General features: G+C 41.9%; 1 protein-coding gene across 3 annotated transcripts in view; it reads right to left on the reverse strand.

Moving 5' to 3' along the window:
* CHCHD3 (coiled-coil-helix-coiled-coil-helix domain containing 3) overlaps window positions 1-18814 on the reverse strand; it is a 312145-nt gene that overhangs the window by 134070 nt on the left and 159261 nt on the right. The window contains exons 5-6 of one of the 3 annotated variants that reach the window (XM_060776415.2): window positions 5827-5841; window positions 2115-2198 (exon numbers count right to left, since the gene is read on the reverse strand). The exons of 1 other annotated variant lie outside the window; for it this stretch is intronic. In XM_060776415.2, coding sequence (XP_060632398.2) covers window positions 2115-2198; window positions 5827-5841 — 99 coding nt within the window. The remainder of the gene's footprint in view (window positions 1-2114; window positions 2199-5826; window positions 5842-18814) is intronic. One more of the 3 variants, XM_060776416.2, reaches the window with a different exon arrangement.

Consider the following 18814-nt stretch of genomic DNA (forward strand, 5'->3'; position numbering starts at 1 on the left):
GGCCCTAGCGGACTTTCTAACTTTAAAAAACCATCTCTCTCAAACAAGAAATTTAGGCCACTTCTGTTTTTGTTTTTCTGGAGGGAAACGCACGGCATTCGAAGAGGGTCCTAGAGGGAGATAACTGAAATGCTGACCCTTGACCATATTTATTTACTTATTAAATGGGCCATGGGAGCAAAGCTGTTAAAACCACCAGCTGCAAGAGAAGCTGTTGACGAGAGGCTTAGCAGTTCAAAGCTGCGAGTTGGGGTGAGCTCCCGATTGTGAGCCATAGCTTCTGCCTACCTAACAATTTGAAAGCATACAATGCAAGTAGACCAATAGGTACTGCCACGGCAAGAAGGTAAAAGTGTGCTTAATGCAGACATGCCAGCAAAAAGATCAGGAGATGTCTATGAACAGCAGGTTCCTCAGCATGGAGCACCTCCCAATGGCCGGAGTTGAACATCGCCTCCAGACACTGGAGATGAAAAGGGGAAGGCCTTTATCTGTGCATTGTATGTCGTTCACTGTGTAAAAAGGCACTGAATGTTTGTCTTATATGTGTACTGTAATCCACTCTGAGTCCCTCTGGGAAGATAAAGCAGAATACAAATAAAGTGCATTATTATTATTACTTTATTTTTAGCCTACTTCTCTCCACATAAGGCCTCAAGGCAGCCAACAATCCCAGTGACCTAGGATGTCAAATGTTGTATTTCAACAACAAACATGAAAAATATGAAAACTGTGATAGTGGACTAGTTTTGCAATTTACAAAGTTATTCTCTCTCCTCCATCTACTCTACACATTTGGTTTTCGCTACTGATTTGGATGGTGCTGGTACGTGCTATCAAGTCAGCATCATTTTATGGTATCCCTATGACTAAAAGGCCTCCAAGAGACTCTCACTAAAAGCCAAGTTCAGAGACAAGCTTCCTTGATTGAGTCAGTCCATCTCTCCTGTGGTCTTCCTCTTTTTCTACTACTTTTATCTTTATCACTTCATGATACATCCAAAGCGTATTCAGTTTAGTCATTTCAGCTTCTGGGAAGAGTTCAAAGCTTGACTTGGATTTGGATTGCTTTATTTGCCTTTTTGGTAGTCCATGGTGTCCAGAGAACTTTCCTCCAGACCACATTTCAAATGAGTTGATTATTTTCTGGTTGGGTTTCCTTACTGTCCACTATTCATATTCCTACATGGTAAATCAAAATACCATTTTGGTATTTAATGTTGTATCTTTTTTTACTTGGGGATCTTGTAGTTCCTTTACAATTGTCCACCAAATTGTAGTCGACTTCTGATTTCTTTTATTTATTTACTTCATTCCTACCCTGCCTTTCTCAACTCAAGAAGGGACTCAAGACGGTTTATAAATTTGGCAAAAAATCAATGTTGCACAGGTAAACAATAAAACACATCTCATAAAAATATAAACAATCTAAGCATATAAACAATTAAAACTCTTAACAACCAACTTCTTGACCACAGTCTCATTACGATTTATTATTAACTCTATGTATAGAAAACCTTTAACTATTTTGATATCATAATAACGAATACTTAAATTATGTAATCCTTCTGGAGTCATTATTTTAGTTTTCTTAATATTCATCTGTAAGCCTGACTGTTAAGTCTCCTCTTTCAAATGGAAGCTCATCAATTTACCTTAAAAATATTGCAATGCCACGGACACAGAGACGTGGACTCGCAGGCATATCCAGAGGGTCCTCCCTCCACCTCATGTTCACCCAAATAAGCAGACTTTTAAGCCCCCACCAGACAGATAAGAACCAGAGTGTGCTCTCCAACAGTTTTACAATCCCAGGACAACTGGCTGACAGAGCAGAGTTCTTTCTGGCAAAGATGGATGGAAGCAAATTGTCTGCAGCTGCTCCTTTTCTGGTCCATCAACAGGGCCAGGCTGGTTTCTCCCTTGCTGCAATATTCCTTCTTGGAAAAGGAGACCGCAACCACGCAGTGGCCCTTGGCTTCCCATCCAGGGGCAGAGGCCAGAAAACATTTCCTATCAGCTCTGCATGTTGAAGAGGAACCTGAGCCAAAAACTAAGTGCCTAACAGGAATTAACAGCAAACCCTTTCATTAAAAGAGAATAAACGTTCTCACCCTCTCTTCCAGTCGAGCCAGCTGCTCTTTGTAGTAAGCATCGTGCTTCTTCAACTCTCTGTCTTTCTCTTCCAGCTGCTTGGCCTAAAAAAAGCATCACAGAAAGCACACAAAGAGAGAAGACCGAATCAAGAAAAAGCAAAACTTGAGCAATCCAAAAGTCTGGTACAAACTGTGCCTATTAACTCTTACGTAGAAATTGGAGGAGCCTGCAGCCAGTATGGTTTTGCCAAGACAGTATATTAATAAGATCATGATTGGTACATTCAGAAAGTTAGGCGCTGGCCCATTGTGTTTTCCTGTTTGCTCAACAGCTGCGACCCAGTTCATCCAAAACGGATCTGGGAAGTGCCACAAGACAGAGCCAAACAAATAGCACAGGAAGGAATTCCTCAGCAAGAGACTGAAAATGATGGATGTCCAGGACACCAATGAGGTCAACAGGAGGTAAGAAAATGTCTGGAATAAGCATTTAGAAAAACAGCGAAGAAGTTTGGATGAATAGTCCAATAAACACTTCATACCAGTTTTCTGAAATGCTATTATCTCTACATGTCTTAATCCCATGCACATTCAAGAAAGGTGATTGAAAACCCATGGTACAAGGGAGTTGAACTGGATCGTCCTTGTGATCTCTTCTAACTCTTGCATGTGCAATGCAGAAGCGTCTCTGCTGAGCCACATTGTCCAGGCTAAGAAAGTAAGCAGGTTTTTTTGGACCTATTGAAAATACAGCCAGCCTATTGCATGCTATCATGTCCATGCCTAGTGCTGTTATGGAGTTGAGATGCAGCCAATTCATCCTTTTTCCAAGCTGCCATAATGATACAAGAGTAAGCAGCATCCTCATCCTGACTCCAACACAGAATCAACAGGGATACTGAAAATCCAAAGTTGGATGTACTGAATACCCATCGCAGAGCTGCAATTATTTCTCAGCAGTCACAGAAGTAAGACGCTATAGAACTACTTCATATTGAACTATAGGTCTGCTTAGAATGACAGCAAGAAATCTTTGCAAGTATACAAAGAATGTGCATGTCCCTAAAATTTTCCCCTTCTAAATATACACATTACCTCCCAGAAATCTGCCAACCGTTATCAATTAGTTCTGTGAAGCTTCAGAATTGTGGTGTAAGTGTCAGAGAGACAGTCCCACACATCTTCAGCTAAAGCATTAGACTTTCATCTTTGAATAACGTTTTTGCCTGCAAAAAGATTCTCCCACTGCTGATCAAAGAGGCAATTTTATTCCTTCTCTGTCCAGAACAGGCTACAAGAGAGAAATGAAGCCTGCAAAAAATCATCCTTGAGAGTAAAATAGATATCAAGGGATCAGAAAGAAGAGGTGCAGCATTTCACCTGAAAATTGTCATTAAAATTTCATTCAAAACCAGTGTGTGTGTGTAGGGATCAATGCCTTTCACTTGCCAAACTTTACTGCTGCTCTTATTTCCCATACTTACTTCTAAACAATGGTGGAACTTTGATTAATGACAAATATTTATTCACATTCTTTACACTGATTCATTTTATATCCATCCACATGCCTGTTCGTCGTGCTATTTAAATAATAAAAAGAATACAATACAAGGTTTTTCTTAAGGACCTGCAGCCACAAAAGTCTGAAAAGTTTGCACTGCAAAACAAGAGTCTACACCTGGACGGTTTTATCTTCTTTATTTCCCATGTTGGTATGGTAGTATGCAAATTTGAGAAATTATCAAATTCCCCTTCTTATTTCCACAGAAAAGCTTCCTTTAACTCTAGCAGATAGCTTTGATCTTTTCCAGAGATTACCTGAGCAGGTAACATGAGTAAGTTCAAATAATTTTAATATTAACCAAAGAATTCTCTGAGAATTGCTATATTTTAAACCAAGTGGTTTACACTTCGCCGTTTCCCTTTCTGATTTGAGTTGCTTTGATTTATGATATTCTGACATGTTGCAAACAGGCAATAATCAAATTGCCATCAACAAGATCATTGGTGGCTTCCATAAAGCAAACTGCTGATATACACCGGGCCACTATTTTATTTAATTAGCTTCCCTGGTGAACTTTGCCACAAGCATATTATATGGCAACACCATACGGGAAGCTAAGAAAGAACAAAATGTACAGTCTTATTCTGCTGATTCACATTGCCAAAGAGTGGTCACGTAACTCACAAGAATCCTAACGTTCTACTTGACTTACATAGACAACAGGCTGAGGAGTTCTTCTGAAGTTCAGATGTTATAGTATTCTCAAATTAAGAGAAAGACATTTCCTAAGAAAAGTAACAAGACCCTCTCAACCCACATGTACCTTCCATCTGCACCAAAAGAAACCATTCCTGAACTCTTATGAAGGACTCCTGAGATGCAATACATTGACAGTCCTACACATTTCACGTTGCTGAACCTGCAACATTCCACTTTTTCCTTCATGTCTCTTTCACTATAAAATCCCTCAGCTGCTTTGTGTCATATTGTTTCCATCAGTGCCTCGAGGCCGTTACTGGATGGCTGCGTGCCAGCAGGTTGAGGGTGAATCCAGCAAAGACGGAGATCCTATGGCTGGGTTGACCGGGCAGTGGGGATATCCAACTGCCTACCCTGGATGGTGAGGCGCTACGCCCGTCATCATTGGTAAAGAGTCTGGGAGTCCTTTTGGACCCTCTGCTGACGATGGAGGCCCAGGTCTCTGCTGTTAGCAGAACCGCCTTTTTTCACGTGCGGCAGGCCAGACGGCTGGCCTCCTACCTGTCCAAGGACGACCTACCTACGGTGATCCAGGCCACGGTCATCTCAAGACTGGACTACTGTAACGCCCTCTACATTGGCCTTCCTCTGTCGGTGATCCGGAAGCTCAAGTTGGTACAAAATGCAGCTGCTCGGCTTCTTGCGGGAATTCCGATGAGACGCCACATAACCCCAATCTTACTGCAGCTGCATTGGTTACCAATCGAGCATCGGATCACTTTCAAAGTGATGGTACTCACCTTTAAGGCCTTGCATGGTCTGGGGCCTATGTACCTGAGGGACCGCCTCACCCCCTATCAACCCCAGATATCCCTCCGTTCTGAGGACCAAGATCTATTGGAAGTCCCCAGTGTCAAGACCTTGAGTCTAACAGCAACCAGACGCAGAGCCTTCACAGCAGTGGCACCATCACTCTGGAATACTCTGCCACCTGAAGTCCGTGCCTTGCGGGACTTATCAGCTTTCCGCAGGGCATGTAAAACATACCTGTTTCGACAGGTCTTTGATTTTTGATATTGCTGTTTTTAAATTGTGTTAGATTTTAGCCATTCTTGTAAGCCGCTCCGAGTGGCAGCATATAAATCCAAATAATAAATAAATAAATAAATATCTAATAAGGAACTAACCACCTACGGAGGAACATCAATGGTTTGCCTCTCCTTGTTTTGGAGAAGCAAGGAATAAAATCTACAAATTATACACTTCCATGCACAGCCATAAGCTCTCCATATTTTGTTCAACAGTACTGTACTCAATGATGCTTTAATACTTGTGGGAAGGCTATCAAACCTTGCTTATTTGTTTGTGGAAAATCCTCACACATTTTTCTTGCTTTGCTTCTACCATCCGCAACACAACAAACAAGCCCTCAGCTTGTTTGTCCAACCATTATAAGCACTTACAACTTTCATGTCACATTATGCATAATTTACTCACTTCACCACAACTTTTAACAATTTGGCTTACCTTAATTTCCAACTCCTGAAAGCATGAAAATCCAAAAACAAAGTCATAAATGTGTGAAAGAAAAAGCATGTAAACAGAACCACATAATGTGCAGGGTACACACAAAATCCTACAGTTTGATTTATTTTTCTAGCAAAGTGAGTAACAAGGCAAAGGCTGTAGCTTCTATACAAAAATCAATAGACAATGTTCTAGAATGTTTGAATGTACAAAGGTCAGAGTAATTAATCTTGCTATCTGGGGCTGATGATGCAATTAGTAAACCAACAAAGGTGTAGCAAAATGAAAATTAGATAACAGGGAAGTATTTCAAATTCAGTCCAACTCAGGGCATGTTTTGCCATTAATTCTGTCCATTTGTCTCAATCTTCAATGATGTTTAAGATCACCTCAAGAACCTCCATAATTTTACAGACATGTTCTTTTAGATCGATCCATTGTAATCTTATTATTTATTATTTATAACAATATTCTTAACCTACAATTTCCTATTCAGAGCACCTAAACAGGTCACAAAGAGGCCTTAGCAAAAACAGGTCACAAACATACAATAATTCAGCCAAATAATATGAACCAGCAGGAGATAACAAAAGGCTGCTGGGGAGAAACACATCTGCAAGACGGCAATGAAACATGAACCAAGAGGCAAAAAGTATCATCTTTAGAACTGAAGTATGCCTAAGGTGTTGCTAGTAAATAAGCCTCTTGTACAACTTCCACCAATCATGGGAACTTTAAATGTTAAAAAGGTACCAGTGAACATCTGATCCACAGAACAGTCCACAATCATCTTCCATTCATAGGACATTGACAAGCTGAAATCCTACTCAAACATCTGCAAATCAGGCTTACTAATTGCACCCTTCAGTTTCTTTCTCCCACCTTGGACATTCCACAGGTATATATACTTCACTTGCTTTGCCATCATTAGATCATCTAAAGACATGAGAAAATGCAGCCCAAAAACCACGCAACACCAGTGATTCTAGCTATGAAAGTCTTCGACAATACAATCTGAAATGTGTCCTGAGGAGGAAAAAGGTCTGGAAAACCATGCCCAGTGAGGAGCAGCTTTGGGAGTCGATTTAGCCTGGAGAAGAAAGACTAAAAGGTGACAGGACACCCATGTTTAAATATATGAAAGGATGCCATATGCAATATAGCACCAACTTGTTTTCTGCTGCTCCAGGGGACTGGACTGGGTGGCCCTTTGGTCTCTTTCAATTCTATGATTCTACCTGTAGGTCTCCAAATGGAATGTGTCTAGCTGCAAATCGAACCAGAAGAGCGAACTAGGTAAGCATGTCTCTTTTCTTAACTCAACAGAGCTCTAAAGGGTTTTATATATTTATATTCTCCATTTCCTCAACCAAAAACCAGGTCCCTCACATGGTCCTGAATACTAGAGTTAATATTCATCAGTGAGTGGGAAACAAAGGTTGTGACTACTGTTATGATTCAAGGTGTGAAAGGTAATAATCCTATAATACATATGTGTATGAGGTACCTATTGTGTGCATCTGAACATAATAAACCACACTGTATATGTCCCAAATTGTAAGGTATCTGATACATTAAGCTGTGTACAACATGATGGACTTTGTATTTCTAGGTGCAAAGATTATTGCATATGCAGACTGCAGCCAGGAAATCAGAAGACGCTTACTTCTTGGGAGGAGAGCAATGACCAATCTCGATAAAATAGTGAAGTGTAAAGACATTATTATTATTATTATTATTAAACTCTATTTGTACCCCGCTAGCATCTCCCGAAGGATTCGATGCGGCTTACACAGGCCGAGGCCTCAACACACAACACAATGCAATCTAAGCAAATCAAACAATTAAAAACAGAATAAAGCAAAATAAACAACAGGCACAATACAGTAAACACAATAAAACTGGGCCGGGCCAGAGCAATGGGTACAAGATTAAACGTGCTGATGTGACAGGAGGTGTATATAGGGCTTCCAGGGCAAGTGCGATGTGCGATGTGCAGCAATCATTGGTTCTGATAAAGTGCTTATGGGACTTGGTGGTGGAGATTTCCTAATCTGGGAAGGCGCATCGGAAAAGTCAGGTCTTCAAGTTCTTTCTGAAGGCAGCCAATGTAGGGGCCTGTCTAAGGTCTTTGGGGAGGGTGTTCCAGAGTCGGGGGGCTAGCACACTAGCAACAAATATCTGCATAGTAAAAGCAATGGTATTCCCGTAGTAACCTACAGATGTGGGAGCTAGACCATAAAGAAGACTGAGAGAAGGAAGATAGATGCTTTTGAATTGTGGTGTTGGAGGAAAGTTCTGAGAGTGCCATGGACTGCGAGAAGATCCAACCAATCTATACTTAGGTAATAAAGCCCGACTGCTCTTTGGAGGGAGGATATTAGAGGCCAAGATGAAATATTTTGGCCACATAATGAGAAGATAGGAAAGCTTAGAGAAGACAATTATGCTGGGGAAAATGGAAGGAAAAAGGAAGCGGGGCCGACCAAGGTCAAGGTGGATGGATGGGATCCTTGAAGTGACTGGTTTGACCTTGACGGAGCTGGGAGTGGTGAAGGCCGACAGGGAGCTCTGGCGTGGGCTGGTCCATGAGGTCATGAAGAGTCGGAAGCGACTGAATGAATGAACAATAAAAAAACATATTAAAAAATCAGATCTCACATGTTTCTATCAATATAGAGCTCTGGTCTCTCCCCAAGCAAGAGCTCGGTTAGTCAATAGAGTGGAAACTGTCAGAGAAAAATGTCTCAAAGCACATCGAAATCAAACATTTACCATTGAGAAAATTTAAGAGCATTTTAAAAATGCACAGGGAATGAAAAAGGTCCAGCAATGCATAGCAAGTGACTGGGGGAGGCTGCGAGGGACTTAATCACAAACAAATTCTCCTGACTGACTCCAACAGATCAATTAAAAGCAATTGCCTGGACCGTACCAAAGGAAAACAAAAGCAGGAAATTAACAGACTCACTGCTGCGGAACAAGCAAAGGAGAGAAAATTAAAGGACTGCACAAGCAGACACATATACACAGAGACCATAGCGTTATGTCTTTAACAGTAAGGCATAAAGTTGGTTTCCCCATGCTGCGGGAGGGGAGGGGGGTCCATCGTCACTTGATTACTCAACACTTCTGTGAACTGAGCCCACTAAAAAGCATTGGTTCGCTCAGTCCATCGTTGTCATCGTCATCATCATCATCATCATCATCATCCAAGATGGCCCATTTACAAATGCAAGCTATCCCTCAATGCTTTGGAGTTCAACTAATGAACAAATCAGTATGAACCAACCCTTAAATCACACTCTTTCTTCCCATCAGACATGCAGGCTGCTCCAAATGAGGACACTGGAATATCTGGACTATTACACATTCAAATAGAGATGCTAGATCATCTCACTGAGCACTAAAGAAGATCAAGGCATTTGGAGTTCTTGGACCATATTATACAGCATAACACAGATGGAGTGTGACATTAATGGGGTTCATAGAATGTGGAATCCTCATTTAAAAGGACAAATTGGGCCATACTAGCTTTGACTTTTGCAATCCTATGAGTATGTGTATGTTTGCCTTGCACAGACAAACATACACCATTATCAAATGAGACGTAACGATACAATGGCAGCCAGGAGATGCTGCCAAACAATAAGAAGAAAATGAATTTGTGAGACAAAAATGAGAATGAATTTGTGATACATATTCTGGTACAATGGCTAAAGGGAAATAATGAGATGCTTTAGGAGAGAGTCTCTACAAGAGACTTCAGGCTCACTGAATAGAGCTCGTCTAATGCTTCAGAACTAGAGAAACAAAAGGCATGTAAGCATTACACACACCATGATGCAGAAAACGTACATCTCCGTTGGTGACAAATAACTTTTTCATGGGTAAAATTTACAATATTTTGTGTGCACATTTAATTAGGCCTTCCAATAGAAAAAAAAGGAATGAGAACAAGCACCAATTGTAAACCCGCAATTATGTACATATCATTTAAGCACAAGAGGACATGGAAAAGCTCCTTGAACTGGGGTTCACTCAACCCATAATGTGCCTCAGATAGAGCACATGGGTTGGAGTACCTAGAAGATCACAAACTGAGAAGAGGTGGCGATGGAGAGAATGGGACCCACCAGATAGTTACTCTGGTTTCCTTTAGAACATTCCGGCACTATTTTTAATCACAACATAACTTCTAGCATCCAATACTCTGCCCTGCAGCACAGCAGGGCAGAAGAAGCCTCTCAGCAGTGTGGTTTCCCCCCCCCCCCCCCCCATTGCTACCATAACTAAGGTGTAGGAGAGACAACTGAGTTGGAGATACCAAGTTGGAAAATAGAGGGAGATGGACTAGAAGACAGAGAAGTAAGTGGAAAATTATTATCTGACTCAAATAAGAGTCTAAGCTGGGGAATAAATGCAAAGATTATACATGGCACTTTATAAGGGAAAGAACTCCTAAACAGTTCCTGCTCTAGGCTTCCAGTCTAATTAAGATATAACACAAACGGAAAGGGAGGATGTCCGCGTGGAAGGGGATCACATTCAGAAGATATGGTCTCTTCTTCTCTCCCGCCAAAGCCAGGGCAGTAGCATTCAGATGGACAAAGGGCCTTCCTTCTGCTCCTGGGTCTAAGCATGATGGAGCTGTGTCTGCCTCTTCTTCTTCACTTCACTTTATTTTATTTCTTAATTAGTCGCTCTCCACCAAGATGCTCCGAGCGACTTACAATTTAAAATAGCATTTCACAATATAAAACATTCAACATAAAAACCTTTAGCAGTGACTATTTGGCAAATTTGATCTGATTACTTAAATGCAACAGCCAAGTCTTGAGCGCTTTTACAAAAGGTCGCAACTCCGACATTGCTCTAACATATGGAGGCAATGAGTTCCACAGAATTGGAGCATAGATCGAAAAAGCTCTATGCCTACTTCCTGTGAGGCCAAGGTAGCGACGGTTAGGATGTAGGGATGGCTTTTTGCCTGATCCTGGGCCTAAGAATGATGGACCTGTGTCTGCCTTTTCTGCTTTACCTCTGAGACCAAGGCAATCGCAGTTGGGATGGAGGGAGGGCATCCCATCTGTTATTAAACCTAGGCATGGTTGAACTATACTTTCTCCTCCTCCTCCTCCTCCTTGTTTTCTGCTTCCATGGAGATTAGGACGAGGAACAATGGCTTCAAACTACAAAAAAGGAGATTCCATCTGAACATGAGGAAGAACTTCCTGACTGTGAGAGCTATTCAGCAGTGGAACTCTCTGCCCCAGAGCATGGTGGAGGCTCCTTCTTTGGAAGCTTTTAAACAGAGGCTGGATGGCCATCTGTCAGGGGTGATTTGAATGCAATATTCCTGCTTCTTGGCGGGGGGGGGGGGGGGGGTGGACTGGATGCCCCATGAGGTCTCTTTCAACTCTTTGATTCTATGATTCTATTATTCCTCCTCCTCTTCCGTCTTCCTCTCTCTCCCTCTCTCTGAGGTCAGGACAATGGCAGTTGGGATGGACGGCAATTGAGGGAATTTCAATAGACCCTCCCCCTACTCTGTGGGCAACCCAAATAAACTTGGCTTGTAACACTCCTAACTACATAAAGCCATTTTAACAAATGGGGCCACATCATGACATTGAACCTCAGATCAGAATGTTGAGCAACCTAAGATGTAAGCTCATTCTTTGGAAGCTTTTAAACAGAGGTTGGATGACCATTTGTCAGGAGTACTTTAATTGTGCTTTCCTGCATGGCAGGTGGTTGAACTAGATGGCCCATGTTGTCTCTTCCAACTGTTATTCTATGGTAATTCTATGATTCTAAGTTGCTAAGATATACCTGGGTTGGCATTTGACACCTTTATTCTGAAGTTCTCATCTCTGCCAGGTCTTTTCAAAAGTTTTTTATCATGATGAGCCAAGATTTCTTTCCACTAACAGCTCAATAAATTCATTCTTTGAGATGATTTGATTGCCACTCACCTATTACTGCCCAGAGAGAATCAAGAACAATGCTCTTATCTATGCAGCTTGATGGCTGTCATTCAGAAGAGGGCTCTAAACCTGATGCTCTGGCTGGGGAGGGGGATGCCACAAAGTTACTTACTTACTTACTTAGGCGATCCCTCGTTGAACGAGTAAGATGGTCTTCCATGATGGGTTTCCTTGTGGGTTTGTAGGTGGCTGTGGAGCCCTATTCTTGACCAGCCTCTTCTCCCACAGTGAAAGCATTGGTTTCCAGGTGGAAGGCGGTCCCGGTCGGAGTTGGCTTGACGTGCCTTCCTCCTGGCACGTTTCTCTCTTTCACCCTCCACTCGTGCCTCCTCGAATTCTGCAGCACTGCTGGTCACAGCTGACCTCCAACTAGAGCACTCAAGGGCCAGGGCTTCCCAGTTCTCAGAGTCTATGCCAGAGATTTTAAGGTTGGCTTTGAGGCCATCTTTAAATCGCTTTTCCTGTCCACCAATGTTCCATTTTCCATTCTTAAGTTCAGAGTAGAGCAACTGCTTTGGGAGATGGTGGTCGGGCATCCGGACAACGTGGCCGGCCCAGCGGACTTGATGGCAGAGGACCATCGCTTCAATGCTGGTGGTCTTTGCTTCTTCCAGCACGCTGACGTTTGTCTGCTTGTCTTCCCAAGAGATTTGCAGGATTTTCCGGAGGCAGCGCTGATGGAATCGTTCCAGGAGTTGCATATGACGTCTGTTAACAGTCCACGTTTTGCAGGCATAGAGCAGGGTTGGGAGGACAACAGCTTTATAGACAAGCACCTTGGTATCCTTACGGATGTCCCGGTCCTCAAACACTCTCTGCCACACAGTATTCTCACTGTAAGTATCTACTAGTAAGGTCAACATTAAACGGTATGTGGCCCCAGAACTGACCCTCAAGGTTCTAATGACAATGCCTGATTTAACCTCAGCATCATTACGGACACTGGTTTCAAATATGACACCCACCCCCCCCCCCCCCCCCCGGCATTTCCAAGCACCGTGTTTTTATTGGAACTACTTTGGAAAAGAAGCAATGAACCTTGTACAATTTCTCATTTACAAATAAAGTGCAACATTCAGCTAATTGAATACATTGCTACTGTTAATTATTTTGTTATGGCTAATTGATATTCACCGAGATCATGTTCTGCGGTCCCATAAATATATTACTTTGCCAAGGGTTTATATCAGCAGCGGGCTCCCTGCCTGTGGCATGTTTATGCACCCTCCTACACAAAAACTACGATGACTTCTGTGTTATATATAGAAATTATATACATACACACACACACACACACACACACACGATTTATTTTGCATTATTTGGAAAATACAAATGTCACTGGCTACTTGTGGAAACTGCAGCGTGAATAATTTATGCGCTTGGCAATTCTTGCAATTGCTCTCGTGCTACAGAAAAGCATTACTTCTCGGTTGTCACTGAATCCCTTTTGCTGTGTAGAGATTAATTTATTCATGCCACTGACAAACCTAGCTCGGCACTGCGGCCAAGAGACGGTGCTATGAACCAGGAGGTCCCCAGTTACAAGTTTGTCTCAATGGCAGAGCACATACTGTACACTGATGTGGTATGGGATTCAATCCTCCACATCTTTGGTTAAAAGGATCACAGTCAGGTGTGCTAGGAAAGACCTAAGCAAGCTTTGAACAGAAAGAGATGGTCTCATTGATGCAAGGCAATTTGGTATTCTCCAATATCAGTGTTGGACTGACTTCATTCTTGCAGGATCGACTTAGATCAGTGGTTCTCAACCTTCCCAATGCTAAAACCCCTTAACACAGTTTCTCATGTTGTGGTGACCACCAACCATAAAATTATTTTCGTTGCTACTTCATAACTCTAATTTTGCTGCTGTTATGAATCAGAATGTAAATATCTGATACACAGGATGTAATTTCAGTCACTGGATGAAATTTGGCACAAATAACCAATATGCCCAAATTTGAATACTGCTGGGGTTGGGGGAGATTAATTTTGTCATTTGAGAGTTGTAGTCACTGGGATTTATAGTTCACCTACAATCAAAGGGCATTCTGAACTTCACCAATGATGGAATTGAACCAAACTTGGCATACAGAACTCCAAAGACCAACAAAGAATACTGGAAAGGTTTGGTGGGCACCGATCTTGAGTTTTGGAGTTGTAGTTCACCTCCATCCAGAGAGCACTGTGGACTCAAACAATATGGATCTGGACCAAACTTGGCATGGGTACTCAAAATGCCTAAATACCAACACTGGTGGATTTTGGGGAAAATAGACCTTGACATTGGGAGTTGTAGTTGCTGAGATGTATAATTCACCTACAATCAACAAGCATTCTGAACCCCACCAAAGATGGAATTGGGCCAAACATTTCACAGAGAACCCCAATGACAGTCTTTGTTTTCTGACAGTCTTTGGTGACCCCTCTGACACCCCCTCATGACCCCCGTCAGGGTTCCCGACCCCAGGTTGACTTAGATCATTAATAAAATCCAGATGTGTGACAAATGGAGCCTAACACAGAAGACCAACATTGAAAATGATAAAATTCTGAGCCCTGGAATGAATAGTAAAACTATCTTTCCAATGAATGTGTCTGTCTTTCATCATATGTGGACAATTAATTTGGACGGACGGACACACACACAAACACATTGTGCTTCTATTGTTTTATAAAAATATACTTATTTACTTTGTTTTATATCCCGCCCCCTCTTCCTCACTGAGGAACTCAGAGCGATTCAAAATATACCTGCAAGTAGCCAAAAAATGGATACTTGCAGGTATATTTTGAGTCACTCAGAGGGACTCAGAGCAACTCAAAATATACCTGCAAGTATCAATGTTGAGAGCCTTTTCTCTCCCACCTTATAAACACAACCTGTGTGTGTGTGGAGTAACTTGACACAACCATTGAGTCACTGGAATAAACTGAGATCTAGCCCTAGAAAACAGATGAAGCATGAAATGATAAAGAGGGAAAAGTGTATTTCATGTTGCCTTTCAACATCAGTCTGATTTTGGCCACAAGTGTGGTGAAGCATTTAAAATGGAAAATGAGGGATACATCAAAATTTATTAAATATGTAACAAACTCCCTGAAAATAGTTTTTAACACCTAATTAATAAGCAGCCATTTGACAAAAATCGATCACCATATTTACCATATTTTTACAACCTGGAAGAACTGATCAATCATTCAATGCTTCCTAGGCCAATTCCATTATGTTTCCCAAAGGGGAGAAAAATGGAACCGTGGTTCAAATAAAAAATGGAGAAAAATCTTTGTTCAAACGGCCGACAGTTGATGTGCCTCATGTCTGTAAAGAGAGCAAAGATCTGTCCATCAAGACTTACTCAACAAGACTACCTGATGAAATGCTAAGTAAAGAAACAAGGGCTTTTTGCACTGAATAAAGCAAAAGGTCATAAGAAGAATCTACAGCCCTTCAGGCGCTGTATTGTGCTTCAAAGGGAAGGTTAATGTTAAAGAGAAGGGTAAAGAGAGCAGCTGTTAAAGCACAGGACTCGCCGAGCACAAGGAATACAAAGTTCCAGCAGAACGTTTGCTGGTAGGACTGTTTCAAACAAGATCAATAAGTGCCATGAAGGATCTTACATGATGGTCCCATTTTAGAAGCACAAAGCTGGGGGAAAAAACCGATGGGAGTGGAGTTGGAGAAATGGACTCAACCATTGTTACCTTGACAGAAACAATTAAATTTGTAATTCACCTAGTCTATCTGCAAATATTTTCTCGGAGCCTTTTTGATGTGGACAACAGGCTTGTGCACTTCAGCTGGAAGGCAATCCAGTTTTTGCATCTGGATGTAGTTGGATCTTAGATACCATTAACCATGGCATCCATTTGGAATGACTGGAAGGACTGGGAATTGGAGGCAGTGTGCTGCAGTGGTTCCAGTCATACCTCTCAGTCAGGTTCCAGAGGGTGGGCGCTTGGAATAGTTGCTCCTCAAAAAAAAGGAGCTGTTATGTGGTATCTCACAAGGTGCCATTCTATCACCAACGTGTTGATGACACCTAAATATATTGCTCCGTGCCTTCCAAAACAGCTTCAGCTAAGGATAGTGTGTCTCCTATGAATGAATGCCTGAAGGAGGTAATAGGCTGGATGAGGAAAAAGAAATTGAAACTGAATCCAGACAAAACAGAGGTGCTTGCCATCAAGGGTCTTCATCTAGGGATGAAGGTGTGTCAACCAGTTCTGGATGGGGTTACACTGCCCCTGAAAGACTGTGTTCGCAGCTTGGGGTTCTTCTGGATCCATCTCTTCTAATGTCAGCCCAGGGAGATGCAACAATGCTCAAAACTGCTTACTAACAGCTTCGGCCAATACGCAGCTGCACCCCTTCCTAGATTTGGAGGACCTGAAGATGGTAATGCACGCACTGGTAACCTCAAGCTTGGACTTTTGAAATGTGTATTACAATGGGCTATCCTTGTACCAAGTTTGGAAACTCCAGCTGGTTCAAAATACAGCACCCAGATTAGTTAGAGGAACATCTAGGAGGAGCAGACTACACAGAGAAGCCATTGAAATCCACAAGCATGTGGACAATTTCAACAGAAAGGAAGAAACCATGAAAATGAACAAAATCTGGCTACCAGTATTAAAAAACTCAAAAATTACAACAGCAAAACAACAGAGAGGAAACAATCAGGCACATCAAATCACTCTCAACAAAGGCACTTCCAAGCCATTAAATGCTAATCAAGGTGGTCAGTTGAAACATTCACACCTAGCTCCAGCAGACAAAAGTCCTTTGTCCCACCCTGGTCATTCCACAGATATATAAACCCATTTTCCTACTTCCAACAGACCTCACTACCTCTGAGGATGCTTGCCATAGATGCAGGCGAAACGTCAGGAGAAAATGCCTCTAGAACATGGCCATATAGCCCGGAAAAAACCTACAACAACCCAGTGAGCATATTACATCTATCCTAAAGTCACTCCACTGGCTGCCAATTCGTTTCCGGGCAAATTACAAGGTGTTGGTTTTGACCTTTAAAGCCCTATATGGTTTGGGTCCAGGTTATCTAAAGGGTCATGTTCTCCCGGACAATTTGCCCCACACATTTCCGTTTTCTGGAGGGCGTCTGCTTCAACCAGCCAGAACTCAACTGGCAACCACCACCCAGAGGACCTTTTCATCGGCCGCTCTACAACTGTGGAACGACCTGCTGGAAGAACTTCAACACCTAAATAAGTTGTAAGAATTTAAAAACCATGTAAAGCCTTTCTCTTCTGGCAGGCCTACCCAGACTTTAAACATGAATTTTAAATGTTTTGCTTAAGCCCTGTTTTGTGTATTTTAATATGTATTTTATAGAGATACATTTTGGTGTTTAACTTTTATAGAGGTACATTTTAATATGTGTATCTGTGTGTGTTTGCTGTACTTATGTGTTTTAATTGTTCTGTAATCTGCCTCAAGCCATGAGGAGAGGTGGGTAAGAATACTAACTACTACTACTACTATTATTATTATTACCTAGAAATCTACACTACTTCCTATTACAGCTAACCCATAAAGAAAGGAGAAGTCATACCACGTTTTATGGGTGAGGAAGGAATTACTCAAACATAAACAAGTAACTTTTAATATGCAGGGATCGTTGTACAGCTTCATGATTACCAAAGCACTACTAATCCCACCCTCTCCTTTTAGTAACTCAGGAATCAAATCTAAAACTGCAAATGTTTAGTCCTTGTTCTCCCAATGTCATGCATTTTTGTTGTTTTTATTATTCCTAATAGACCACCCAATGGATTCTAATGTGCTCTTTAAAATGTTTTGAAATGAGCAGTGTGTGTAGAATAAAGTGGGAACATATGACTATATGGATATGAAACAGCAATGCTTCTGGAAACTGACAAATGAGGTTGCTTCCTTAAGGATTTGAACCCTCTCTCCAGAGTCATAGTCCAGCAGTCATACTTTCAAATGTTCTTTAATTCTTTTGCACAAAATGGTTCCCAGGACTATAACAAAAAAGCAAACACAAAAAAATAATCGGTAAATATGACGTCTGCTCATTCTTATGTGGACCAAAAGTCTGATCCAGTATGAAGCGGATTTTATTTCACAACTGATGAAATACTGTGCACTTTTCATCTTAGACCTGTTTCTTTTCTTCATAGAATCATAGAATCAAAGAGTTGGAAGAGACCTCCTGGGCCATCCAGTCCAACCCCATTCTGCCAAGAAGCAGGAATATTGCATTCAAATCACCCCTGACAGATGGCCATCCAGCCTCTGTTTCAAAGCTTCCAAAGAAGGAGCCTCCACCACACTCCGGGGCAGAGAGTTCCACTGCTGAACGGCTCTCACAGTCAGGAAGTTCTTCCTCGTGTTCAGATGTAATCTCCTCTTGTAGTTTGAAGCCATTGTTTTGCGTCCCAGTCTCCAGGGAAGCAGAAAACAAGCTTGCTCCCTCCTCCCTGTGGCTTCCTCTCACATATTTATACATGGCTATCATATCTCCTCTCAGCCTTCTCTTCTTCAGGCTAAACATGCCAAGCTCCTTAAGCCGCTCCTCATAGTGCTTGTTCTCCAGACCCTTGATCATTTTAGTCGCCCTCCTCTGGGCACATTCCAGCTTGTCAATATCTCTCTTGAATTGTGGTGCCCAGAATGGGACACAATATTCCAGGTGTGATCTAATCAAAGCAGAATAGAGCATGGGTAGCATGACTTCCCTAGATCTAGACACTATGCTCCTACTGATGCAGGCCAAAATCCCATTGGCTTTTTTTGCCGCCACATCACATTGTTGGCTCATGTTTAACTTGTTGTCCACGAGGACTCCAAGATCTTTTTCACACGTACTGTTCTCGAGCCAGGCATTGTCCCCCATTTTGTATCTTTGCATTTCGTTTTTCCTGCCAAAGTGGAGATTCTTAAGAGATAGTTTAGAAGTAAAGGTAAATGTTTCCCCTTGACATTAAGTCTAATTGTGTCTGATTCT

This window comes from Anolis sagrei, chromosome 5, assembly GCF_037176765.1.
Source record: "Anolis sagrei isolate rAnoSag1 chromosome 5, rAnoSag1.mat, whole genome shotgun sequence".
In the NCBI taxonomy this organism is placed as follows: Eukaryota; Metazoa; Chordata; class Lepidosauria; order Squamata; family Dactyloidae; genus Anolis; species Anolis sagrei.